Raw genomic sequence first — 13,114 nt, 5'->3', positions numbered from 1 at the left:
GAGGAGGTATCAAAGGAATATAGCTAGGTCAAATAAATGGGCAAAGAAAAGTATAACATAGGAAAATTTAAAATTGTCAATTTTAGCAGAAAGAATAAAAAAAGTTAGGTGGTGAGATATTACAGAGCTCTGAGTTGCAAATGGACATTGGTATCCTAGTGCATGAATGACAAGATTAGAATGGAAATACAGCAAGTAATTAGGACAAGTAACAAAAGTTATTGTTTATTGCAAGGAAATTTAATTCAGATGTACAAAGGTTATGCTTCATTTATCTAGGGCATTAGTGAAAACACATCAATGTAAATGCATTGGAAACAGTTCAGAGAAAGTTTACTTGACTATTATCTGGAATGGCTGATTTGTACTTATGAGGAAAGGTTTGACAGGCTAGCCTGCAGTTTGAAGAGTAAAGGTGACTTAATGAACAGAAAGAATAAGGATTTTTTTCTTACAGGGCCAAGAGTCTTTGGAACTCTTTCCCCTAAAGATGGTGAAACTCATTTGTTATTTTAAATGCAGAGGTAGCTGGAATGGTAGGTCGGATTATGGAGTAAGCAGATCAGTTGTAATCCCATTGAATGGTGAAGCAATTTCAAGCGGCCAAATGGTCTACCTCTGCTCCTAGTCTGTACTTTCATATGAATTATTCCATGGGCTTAGAAAAGAAAAAAAATTCTGAAATTGCAATTGTGAAAAATGTTCAGGAAGAGAGACACCTAAGTATTTATCTGCACACATCATCAAAGGTGGCAGGACAGGTTGACAAAGTAGTTGGTAATGTACACAAGATCTTGTCCTTTATAAATTGGAGAAAAATAATAAAGTTTTGATAAATCAGCATAAAACACTTCTTCAGCATCAACTGGAGTTTTGTGTTCAATCTGAACACTACATTTTAGGAAAGATGTGAAGACATTAGAAAGTGTGCAGAAAAGATTCATGTGATTAGTTACAGAAATGAGGAACCTATCATGTGGATTAAGTGGAGAAGCTAGTATTGTTCTCTTTGGGGAAGAGAAAGTTCGGGGGAGCTTTGATAGAGGTTTGTAAAATCGTGAGAGATCAGGGCAGGGTACATACGGAGATATTGCCTCCTTTGGTTTCTTTTATCATGTCATAGAGATGTACAGCGTGGAAACAAACCCTTCGGTCCAACTCATCCAGGCCGACCAGATATTTAAGGCTGAGAACCAGAGGTCACGTTTAAAGTCATTACAAAAGTGGGAAAATGGGGCAAAGGTTCTTGTTTAAGTAGCACAATCTGGATTGCACTAAATGACTATGTCGTGGAGGTAGATTTCATGGAGGCTTTGAAAAGAGAATTGAAAAATTATTTGAATAGAAAGATTTGCAGAACTGCAAGGAGAAAGTAAAACGATTGGGGCGGAATAGGATTATCGTCTATACGCGAGTAATAGTAGATCCCCCTAGTTTTGGCCAAATAACCTGGAATTTTCCATATATCTCGTGTAAACGACGACCCTAGTTCTTCACAAATAACAGACCAACATTTATGAGTCAGTGTGCCAGCCGTCAGGTTCCCTCCAGCGTCCCAGTCCGCCGGTGTTCCACTCTGCTCTTGGTCTTCCAGTTCACTGGCTGTTGTGCTCCACTCCGGGTTTTCAGAATTGCCGTAATTCGTTTTGTTTCTTTATTCGTTTAGAGATCAATCGGGCTTCTGCTAATGATAGGAATGAATTTAGACGGGCATAAATTTCTGCCCCTCAAAAATAGTATCCATGTAATTGTCGACCCTATAAATTTAACCTTAAGAAGTACTTTAAAAAATTCGACTATTACTCGAGTATGTATGGGTGGTTGAGTTGTTTTTGCTAAGGCGAGAGTGAGTACTGCAAATGTTGCAAAGCTCTAGCAGAGTTTATGCTGTACTCGTCCTGTGATTCTGGATTAGTGGTGCTGGAGAAGCACAGCAGTTCAGGCAGCATCCGAGGAGCAGTAAAATCGACGTTTCAGGCTAAAGCCCTTCATCAGGAATACATCCTGTGATGTTCAGCCAGTATATGCAGATAAACAAATGTTCCAGATGGATAACCTAGATAATTTCTGAATTCATACAGGCGAAACATATTAATTCCCTTTGACAGTACAGACTGTACAGGATCTTCGAGCTTTCAGTGTGTAATTCATTGTGTTTGAGGAACCCTAAAACTCGGGAGCATTGCTTGTCAGAGCCCCTACTGGTGGCAGTGACAGGGAATGTATACTGGGCGAGCAAAAACGCGTTTAACTTTTAATGATTCCAATGTCATATTATCGAAGAGAACAATATAAATCGGTTATGTCCACTATGACACAAATTGTTTAACTGTTTACAAATGAAAGAAAATCAAATCACTATTCACCGTTTTCTTCACGTTCGCTTAGAATAAGAGTGTTTTAGTGCTTAAATAGTTAACATTCCACAAACAGGCGATTTCCAATCTGGGAGATATCCTGTAGCTGAGAGTTGGGGGAAGTAGAGTTTGGATCAGACGCCGAGGGAGAGGTAAAGAGTGAAAATCGGCAGCAGTTTAGGTAAGTGCTGACTGATGTATTTTATTAACGTCGTAATGATTTAAACACGATTTTGTAAGAAAACTTTTCTATGTTCATCTTCTGAACAAATTGCGTTTTAAACGCTTAATCTTTTACAGTCTAGATTCAACACATTACGATTATGCTTTTCACATTCAAAATCTCTAAAACCTCTTACTGAAGCTGCAACAGATTTATGTTGCAATTGTTTGTGAACTTCTCACTCAACAGTGGCCGAATACGCTATTGCCATTTTTTTTCAAAGCTCTTCTGTTTGGTTTTGGCCATGCGCTTTTTGTTTGTAGCAGAAGTTGCTGATTGCTTAATTTTGGCGTTAAGCCAACAATATTAGAAGCAGAATTTTGTATAAAATTATTATTATGAGTTTGTAATTTTCGATCACACCAGAAAAAAACAGTAGTGTCGTCTTTAAAATTTGCGCACTAATTATAAACTTGTAGATCTTTTGCTTTAATTTAAAAAGCATGTCTTGTCCATCTACTTCAAATTTTAGGGATATGTAAAAGATCATGATGGTTTTGGAGATGCCATTACTCACTATTGTTTTGGGCCTAACAATCTCTGTGGTTGTAGCAGAGAGTGAAAGCAGAATCTGTAAGGTGGCCCCTCACTGGGAAATTGACGACCATAGCCCAATGGTGGAACAGATTGGCCACGTTGTTGTTGTGGCCCTTCTCAAAGCAAGCTGCGGGTTCTGTCTAACTCAAGCAACTAAGTAAGTACAGCACTTCATAATTATTTTTCACTGTATCCTTAATGTTATTAACTTCTCCCGTTGAGAGCACCAAATAGAAATTTGCCGTGTTTCTGTTTTGTTGTGATTTACTATGTTATGTGAATGCTCAAGTTCAGAAGTAAATGTATCTTACTTCAGTTGTACAGAACACAGCTGGGGTATTGTCTGTCATTCAAGTCCCAGTGCTTGAGCAAAATTATAATTGCTATTAAGGCAATGCAGCAGAGGTTTGCCTGTGATTCCGAGGATGATGACATTGTCCTGTCAGGAGAGATTGAGCCTGTATTTTCCTGAATTTAGAAAAACAGGAAACAATCTCTTTGAATCCATACAACGTGGAAGCAGGCCAGTTAGCCGATCAAGTCTAACTAACCCTCCAAAGACCCACACCCCTACCCTATCCCTGTAACCCTGCATTTCTGATGGATAATTCACCAAGCCACCTGACCTGCACATCTTCTGACTGGGAGGAAACCAGACCACCCAGAGGAAACCCACGCAGACACAGCGAATGTGCAAACTCCACACAGACAGTCGCATAAGACTGAAATTGAATCCAGGTCCCTGCTGTGAGGCAGCAGTGCTAACCACTGAGCCACGGTGCTGCCCCACTTTTTTTTTGTAGAAAGTTACAAAACTCTTAAAGGGATAGGCAGAGTATTTGCAGAAAGGATGTTTCCATTGGGTTTGGGTTAATACAGAGGGAATACAGTCACAGAATAAAAAGCAAGCCATTTAGCACCAAGGTGAGAAAGCGTATCTTCACTTAGAGGGTGGTAAATGTTTGGAATTCTCTACTCAGAGGCCTGTTGAAGTTCAGTCATTGAGCAAGTTCAAAACACAAATTGATAATGTTCTAGTCACGAAAGATATAAAGGGGTGTGTGAAATGGTGTGAGGTACAAGTGGATAAAGTGGTAAAGACAGCCATATGGCATGCTTACCTTCATCAGTTGGGGCGTTGAGTGTAAAAGTAGACAAGTCAGGTTGCAGCTGTATAAAACTTTAGGTTACATTTGGAGTATTATCTGCAGTTCTGCCACACTGTAGGAAGGATGTACAGGCAGTGGAGAGAGTTCAAAAGAAGATATTGCCTGGATTGGAGTGTATTAGCTTTGAGGAGACGTTGGACTCTTTCTCTACAGTTTTCTCTCCAGCGTTGAAGGCCGAGGGGCAGCCTGGTAGGGATATATAAACTTATGAATGGGGTGGATAATCAGAGTCATTTTATTCCAGGGGAAAATGTCAAATACAAGGGTCCTAGGTGTAAATTGAGAGGGGGAATGTTTTAAAGGAGGTATGCAAAGCAATTTTTTTTACACAGAGGGTGGTAGGTACCTGAAACATGCTGCCAGGAGAAGTGGATAGAAGCAGGTATGATAGCAACATTTAAGACATTTTTGCATAGACACATGAATAGGCAGAGAATAGAAGGATATGACCATATGCAGGCAAATGGGATTAGCTTAGAATGGCATCATGGTCAATATGGACATGGTGGGCCGAAGGGCCTGTTCCTGTCCTGTATTATTCTATATTCTATGTCATTATCTAGAATGGCAGGGCAGGCTTGAGGGACTGAGTGATCCACTCCTGTTAATGATCTGAATGGCGTAGTATGAAAAACTCAGTGAATTTTGATCCCAACCTTCCATTGGAAAAATAATACCATTCTTCTGTTAATTACGCTTCAGTGTGGCAGACTTAAGCCCAAGGACTGTCTACCATAGGATCAGTTCTGGTGCACAATTCCTATGTTGTTTCATATCATATTAAGAGGACTATTTTTTAAGGCATTCCTAATAATTTTTTATTGGTATTTTTTTTCTGTCCTGTGTAATTAAATTGAATGTCTTTTGATACATTTCTTGAGCGGGTGTTGTAATTATATATGAATATTATATAAGAATTTGACCTTCTTATTGGTCAAAAATTTATCGGCGCTTTAAAACTATTTAACAACTCTGCCTCCATCGCTTTCTCAAAAAGAATTCCACAGACTCATGACTGTTTGGGGAGAAAAGAGTCTCTTCATTTCCATCTTAAATGGAAAACCCTTTATTTTAAAGCTATGTCCTCCAATTCCAGTTTCTTCCACAGCGAAAATATCCTTGCATCCATCCTGTACAGTCTCCTCAGGATCTTGTATGTTACAAAAAATTTACTTCTCATTCTTCAATCCTTCAATGGATACAGTCCCAAATCATCCAATCATTCCTCATAAGACAACTTTCTTGCTCTAGGTAGTAGCCCAGTAAAATTTCGCAGAACTGTTTCCAATGCATTTCACACCCTACATAAATAAGGTGATTAGAACTGAAGATTGTACTGTACAACTATAGGAAAATATCCCAATTTGGTTTTTCATATACCTTACAATAATCATTCCAACATTTAATTTGCCTTTTGACTCACTCGCCTTGTACACAAACAGGTTTTGATACAACTACCAGGACATCAAGATCCATCTGTAGCTCACAGGGTTCTTACCTTAAATAACATACCGCTTATCTATTTTTCCGAAGTAGACAGGTTTACATTTTCCTACTTTATTTGGTATCTGAAATTTTTTTAAACTGATCTATCTATTCCTTTGCATACACCTTATGCCCACTTCACAAATTACTTTTCTCCTATCTTTGCATCATTAGTAAAGTTGCAATCATCCGTTCAATAGCTCCAACTAATGCATTGATATAGATTTTAAATAGCTGATGCCCCCTCCTTGGTTCCAGACTCATGACATCCTGTCAACTTGAAAATTACGTATTTATGCCTACTCTCTGGTTCCTTTTAGGTAACCAATGCTTTAAATGTGTTAATATGTTACCCCCTATCATGACCTGTTATTTTATGTATTAACTTTCGATGTGGCACCGTATCAAATGCAATCTGGAAATCTAAGTACACTACATCCACAGGTCCTTCTTTATCCATGTGACTTGATACATCTTAAAAGAACTCTAATAAATTAGTCAAACAAGGTTACTCATCCAGTGAAGCATGTTGCCTCTGCCGAATTGCATTTTCTAAGACTTTATAAGAATTCCAGCATTTCCATATGACTGATGTTAAACTAATATCTCTATTTCAGACTGTCCACCTCCTTCCTTGAATAGAGGAATTACATTCACTGTTTTCCAAGATGATGGGACCTTTCCAGAATCTAATGGAATTTGGAAAATTAAAATAAATGCTTCTACTATCATGGCACCCACTTAAGCATCACAAAGTTGTACAGCACGGAAACAGACCCTTCAATCCAACTTGTCCATGCCAATCATATATCCTAAATTAATCTGTTTTCATTTGGTCCATTTCCCTCTAAACCCCTCCTATTCGGGCATTCATCGTGATGCTTTTTAAATGTTACAATTGTACTAATCTCCACCACTTCCTCTGGCAGCTTATTCTTTTAAACCTCTACGATAAAACTCATCTGGAGATTTGCCAGCTTTCACTTCTGCCAGTTTTCTTAGCGCACTTTCCGTAAATTGTTTTAATTTCCTTCCTCCCAACTTTTGCTTTAGAATTATTTCTGAAATATTATTTGTTTCTTCTGCAATGAATGTTTTTTGAAAAACACATATTCAAATCATCTGCCACTTCTTTATTTTCCATTAGTAATTCCCCAGTATCTACAGGATCAGCATTCTTTACTTTCTTCTCTTGTAATTTCTTATTTTTCTAATTTCTCCTTCCTTATTATTCTTTCTGTTGTCCTTTATTGTTCTGACTTGCCACTATGTTTCATGGATTTGTTTTTTTTTCTTTCAATTTTAACCTGCTTAAGTTAACCAAGAACAGTGCATTCTTCTCCTAGTTTTTTTTTGGCCCTCAATGTGATATATCTTTAAGTGTTATGAAGTATCTCCTTAAGTATTTGCTACTGCATCAATATTGAGCTAATCCTTAAGCTAATTTCTCAGCTTTTTCTTCAATGACTCATAGTTCTCCCTACTTAGCTTAAAACACAAGTCTTAGACTGACACTTCTCTCTCAAACTGAATGGAGTATTCAATCATGTTATGATCACTCCTACCTAGGGGCACCTTTAGTATGAGGAGTTTAATTAATCCTGATTTGTTCTACAGTGGCCAGCTCTCACGCTGATTCTAGAATGTGCTGTTCTAAGAAACTGTCCTGAAAACTATGAACTTATTTTTGAACTCCTCATATCAATTGTCTTGGAACAATTTCCTTTCAGCATTAAACTTCGGAACAATTTTCAAACTCATACGATCGTATCTTTCAATTTTTGGATTTTTTTTCCCCATTTCAAAATTTGTTAGGTCATAAAACCAAAAGAAATAGGAACAGAATTGCAATTGTACTAGTCTCCACCACTTCCTCTGGCAGCTTATTCTTTTAAACCTCTATGATTAAACTCATCTGGAGATTTGCCAGCTTTTACTTCTGATCATTTTGGCCGTCTGGTCTGCACTGCCATTCAACAGGATTGTGGCTGATCTGGCATTCCTCAAAACCACTTTCCAGCATTTTTCCTGGAATCTTTGATTTATCCTACTGATCAAAAATCTAACTATCGGATTCTTAAAAAATATACACAATGAATCTGCCCCCACAGTTGCCTTGACAAGGAGTTTCAAAAAGTCTCAACCCTCTGCTGGAGAAACAAAACATAAGTTGGTGACTATATGGAACATCTCGGTTCAATCAAGCTTGTGACTCTGAGCTTCAAGTCTCCTTTCATTTTATTTTTCCATTTAGCTGTCTTGCTGAGCTCTCTGTATACAGACAGTCACAATGTTCTAATAAAACTCATGTAAACTTGAGGAACAGCACTTCACCTTTTGATTCAGCACTTTATGTCCTTTTAGACTCAGTATTGAGGTCAACAGTTTCAAACTGTAAACCCTGTTCTATCTTGCTACCTTTTCTTCACAGATTTTGGTTTAATTTGTTTATTTCTTTCTTTTTTTTGTGTTCTGATAGTAGCAGTTCATCATTCTGCCATTCACACCACCTCTAACACATCTTGTGTTTCTGTACTTGTTCCATTAACACTCCTTTTGGTCCTGCCTCACCAATTCTTTAGATACTTAATCTCTCCTGTCTTCCAATCTCCCAAAGATTTTTCCTTTTTTCTTTCTGCCCTTTCCCGCCTTTTACTTGTTAATTCCTAATACATTTCTAACTTTGTTAAATATTTCCTACGAAAGATCACAGACCTGAAAATCTAATTCTGTTTTTCTTTCCACAGATGCTTTCTGATCATCTGAATATTTCCAGCATAATTTATTTTCAGAGAAATTTCCCACATCCACAGTATTTTGCTGTTCTAGAAGTATTGGCCATGTTGGTGTGAATCAAACCAATCTTGCAATGATACCATTATATTACAAATTAGTTCCAATTTTTCATGACAAAATCATATTTAGTTTGAAATATCCTGTTTGCTTATTCATGTTTATAAAGTATCAAACAAAATTAATGCTGATTACAGTTTGTCATACTCACTGTATTAATAGATTGGGCAACTTGCGGAACAAGCTTGAACATCAGGGTCTGAAGGACATACACTATATGATAGTAAATGAGAAAACGCCTCAATCTAGGGCCATGCTGTGGGAACTCAAACGCCATACACCTGAGGATATCCCTGTCTACCAGCAATCACCATTTCAAAGTGATATCTGGAGCATTTTGCAGGGTAACAAGGACGACTTCCTCATCTATGATAGGTTAGTTACTGTAAATTGCACCACCAAGCAGATTATTTGTTATGATTAAATGGATTCCTCTCCCTTTGATTAGTTGTGCATAATATGGTATAACCACTAGCTAAGTAGGTATAATCTATGATGTAGCCTAAAACCCTTGTTTTATGCTTACAACCTTTCTGTTTTTATTATTGAAATATTTTACAAACCGAACAAAATTTATTGCCCCAAATTTTTTCTTTTCTATCATTAAGTTAGTATTTTTTGCTGGGACGTGATTATAGAGTCAGAACTGCCCTTTGATATTTTACCCAATTAGTCATGTGCGAGTATATTTGCCATTATAATCAAACTTGATCCAGTTCTCGTGTGCATGCAGATGTGAATTGGGATATTTAATAACTTGACTCACATTAGTATTTAAGGTTTATAATCCAATTCTTGTGATTTTTATTTTATTTCCTTAGATGTGGTAAATTGACCTTTCATATCGTGTTACCATATAGCTACCTCCAATTTCGCTACACTGAAGCAGCAATCCGAGCTACCTATAGCAAAGATATATGTGGGAATTGTGGAATCAGTGATATCAATCTTGAGGTAATTGTTGCTGTAATTTGGCAATCTCAAGTTTAGCAAGACTACAGCCATGGTTGGAATCAGTGGTTAGCACTGCTGCCTCACAGTGCCAGGGTCCCAGGTTCGATTCCAGGCTTTGGTGACTGTGTGGAGTTTGTGCATTCTCCCTCTCCCCCGTGTCTGTGTGGGTTTCCTCCGGGTACTCTGATTCCTTCCCACAGTCCAAAGATATGAGGGTCAGGTGAATTGGCCATGCTAAATTGCCCATAGTGTTATGTGCATTAGTCAGAGGGAAATGGGTCTAGGTGGTTTAATGTTCGGAGGGTCGGTGTGGACTGGTTGGGCTGAAGGGCCTGTTCCACACTATAGTGAATCTAATCTAAACAGATCATTAGTGAAAAAATGTAATATTTGTGGCATTAGTATGCTAAATAAAGTGGCCATAGACTTGCCAGTCCATATGGCTGCTTTCTCATGAGAGACACCTGGTGGTGGTTTAACTGGAGGGTCACAACTTGTAAATTGAGGAGCGAGGTTGAGAAGAGAATCTATAATGGTAACCTCAGCCAGTACTGGAATTGAACCCACGCTGTTGGTGTCACTGTACATTCAAACCAGCCATTCAGCCAAGTAAGCTAAACCGATCCCTGTTATTAGTACACAGGGATCCTTTATCCAAACATCCAAAAACCGAAAAGCTCCGAAATCCAAAGGTTTTTTTTGTTAAGACTTTTTCGCATTATCAAGGTTGTTTGGCGTGCAGTTAACCCAAGTCAACACCCATTCGATGCGTGTCACTCAGATGCGACGTGGGGAGGCGTGGCCAAGCACTGACAGGCCTGTTCTTACTTAGAAGTCTGCTCCTCCAGTAAGATTTTTAAAATTTCTCCATTAAACTGTCACTTATTCTGTAAACAGAAAAATTCTGAATTCTGAAAAACAGCTGGTCCTGAGCACTTCGGATAAAGGATAGTCTACCTGTACTATACCTCGGATACTGTGTCTCCAAATTCATATAGTCTGATTTGCATTAATTAATAGGTGACTGGTCGCTGATCCATTTGATTCCCCAATGAGCTCTCAAACTCATTTGTGACATCACAAAGGCCGCTGTTTCTACTCCAGTATAAGCCTTTGCCCTATTTGAGCTCACCTGTTGCTAAACCCCTCGTCTCTGTCTTTATTCTCTCTCTAGATTCAATTACTTCAATGTGCTGCTGGCTAGAATCCATATGCTACTATCTGTAAACTTTATATTACTCAAACATCTGCTTACAGCAAGTCCCCTTCCCTATTAAAACTGTGCTCAATAATCTACATTGATTGCAGATCGAGCAACATCTTGATTCTTAAATTCTCATCCTTGTTTTCAAATCCCTAGTGTTGCTCTTCCCTATCTGAGTAATCAGCTTTAACCTTGTAATCTTCCAAAATATTTGGGTTTCTCTAACTGGTTCCTGTTCATCCCCAATTTGAATACTCCATTACTGGTTGTAGTGCCTACGGGTGCTTGGGCCCCAAGATCCATCATATTCTCTTTACACCTCTCTGCCTTTCGATTTTCCTCTCCTTTTAAGACAGAGCTATAAACCAGTTTCTTTGATCAAGGTTTTGAATACCAGATTCTTAAATCATTATGTAAGTAATTTGGTGTCATACTTGTTTTATAATGCTTTTATGAAGTGCCTTGATACATTTCAGTATGCCAAAGACTTAAACTAATGTAAGTTGTTGTTTCTTACAGAATTACAAGGAAAACTTGTTTCAATTTAACACTACAAGTTTTGTGATAAGTCCAACTTTTGAAAATGTAACAACTCAGCCCGTGCAACAACATGTACCGAATTAGCCTCATCCTGACCCCAAACTCTCTTCAAGTCCTACCACTCCACATCACTTCAATAGCAGCCAAGATGGAAATCTGGAGACTGGTAATACTGAGGGATTGAAATGAGTGTAGTTAGAATATCAGGAACAACAATTAAACAACTGGCTGTGATACAGCAACTGTCAGCACCATCCATGATGTTGCTAAAATAAATCCTGGTTCAATGTTAATTTTGATTTGTAATATTTGAGGTGTGTACTGTATAAGCATGTCCCACACCAAACACTTTTGTGTTATTATCAAGTGTTCTTTCAATGAAGAAATCTGGATATGACTATTTAGAGTGAAATACCACTAAAACCATTAAGGCAAGATTGAAATGAGCACTGTCTCATGTATTGTCCCATGAACTTGTAGCCATTGTTTTTGGATGCACAGTAAAGTGCACTCCAGATCAAAAGCATACTCTGTGCTAGTTTCTTTGAGTGTGGAAAATAAGGGGAGTAATCACCATGACTTGTATCTCAGCTTATTCAAGTATCCTCTTTGGGAACAGGTGGAGAGAAGGAATCCGGGACTGACAAGACAAATATCGGCTTTTTTGGAAAGCCTCTTGAGGATCATTTTAGAAAAACTGAGGATGACGTTTTGTAATTAAATTTATCTTTTTGCATATTTCAGGGTTTTTAAAATCTAATCAAGAAAGATGATTCTATGAATGTTCACTTATTCAAGGAAGGAACTGGAGAACTGCTATCTTAGCATAGAAAATTCTTGATGGTTTAACGTTACAATGAAAAGTTGACATTAATCATTAATATTGTGTTCATGCGCTCAATGAAGTCTTTATTAGCAACTAGTTACAAACTACAGACAGATACAAAATAGAGACAAGCCAAAAGGAAAGCTTTTGACTGATATTACTTTTGGAAGAAAGTAATTATTCTGCTTAGAGATTTGCACAATTTTGTTGTTTGTTTTTAGTGGAACACAGGAAAACTGTAACCCAGTTGACAAGGCATTAGATGATTACATAAACTTAACAGTACTAATTCCAAAACATTTGTAAATTTTTAATTTCTGTCAACCATTCCCCCTTTCACTTTTGCGTCCACCTTTGATTAAATGAAAGGTGGATGCAAAAGTCTTACCTTTGGTCAGTTTGGCCCTTTCACCCATGCCCACTAGAGATATGGTGACAAGCCAGCTTCCAATGACTCCTGGAAATTTTTGAATGTATGCATTAGTTATTTCAGTTTTGTCTTCACCTGTAAAGAAGTATATCAGTGTGGCAAGTCCTAAATCAATAACTGAGTAGTGTTGGAGGCTGAATCTCCACTGCTAGGACTAGAACATACAGTGTCAGTATGATTTTTCTTCACATCCAGTCTTTCTCTAGCAGTGGTTTGTATTAAGATACAATTTTGAGTTACAGCTGCCTGTGCAAAATAGTCCCTGTGAGTGCATGTAGCAGTGCATTTTCACTTTATTAATGTTGCTAGTTTTAGTCATCGAGCAGGACAGATATTAGCTAGGCTAATGCCTTTCAGTAAGGGTATGTTACATTTTGGCAGAATGAGGAAAACTTTCATAAATAATTACCTAATGATTTCAACTAATTTACCCAAGCAGGAATATGTTCCAGTCTGTGCCCAAGAAGACTTGTATAATTTTTGTAAATAATTCTTCTGTTCCTTGAATAAATGACAGTGATCAATAAATCACTAAA

General features: G+C 37.8%; 1 protein-coding gene across 2 annotated transcripts; it reads left to right on the top strand.

The window, feature by feature from the left end:
* Positions 1–1,005: 1,005 nt before the first annotated feature.
* On the top strand, positions 1,006–13,114 carry LOC132819134 (selenoprotein Pb-like). 2 transcript variants are annotated; one of them, XM_060830531.1, is made up of 6 exons: positions 1,006–1,045; positions 2,434–2,538; positions 3,053–3,274; positions 8,787–8,999; positions 9,446–9,578; positions 11,302–13,114. In XM_060830531.1, exons 3-6 carry the CDS (start codon positions 3,069–3,071, stop codon positions 11,404–11,406), a joined length of 657 nt encoding a protein of 218 aa, XP_060686514.1. In that variant the 5' UTR covers positions 1,006–1,045; positions 2,434–2,538; positions 3,053–3,068; the 3' UTR covers positions 11,407–13,114. The 2 variants fall into 2 exon arrangements, with proteins under 2 accessions (XP_060686514.1, XP_060686513.1); XM_060830530.1 differs by lacking the exon at positions 1,006–1,045 and having other exon boundaries at positions 2,352–2,538.

Source organism: Hemiscyllium ocellatum, chromosome 9 (genome assembly GCF_020745735.1).
Source record: "Hemiscyllium ocellatum isolate sHemOce1 chromosome 9, sHemOce1.pat.X.cur, whole genome shotgun sequence".
Taxonomy (NCBI): domain Eukaryota; kingdom Metazoa; phylum Chordata; class Chondrichthyes; order Orectolobiformes; family Hemiscylliidae; genus Hemiscyllium; species Hemiscyllium ocellatum.
The sequence above is the reverse complement of the archived record's forward strand: the minus strand, read 5'-3'. Positions and strand labels throughout refer to the sequence as shown.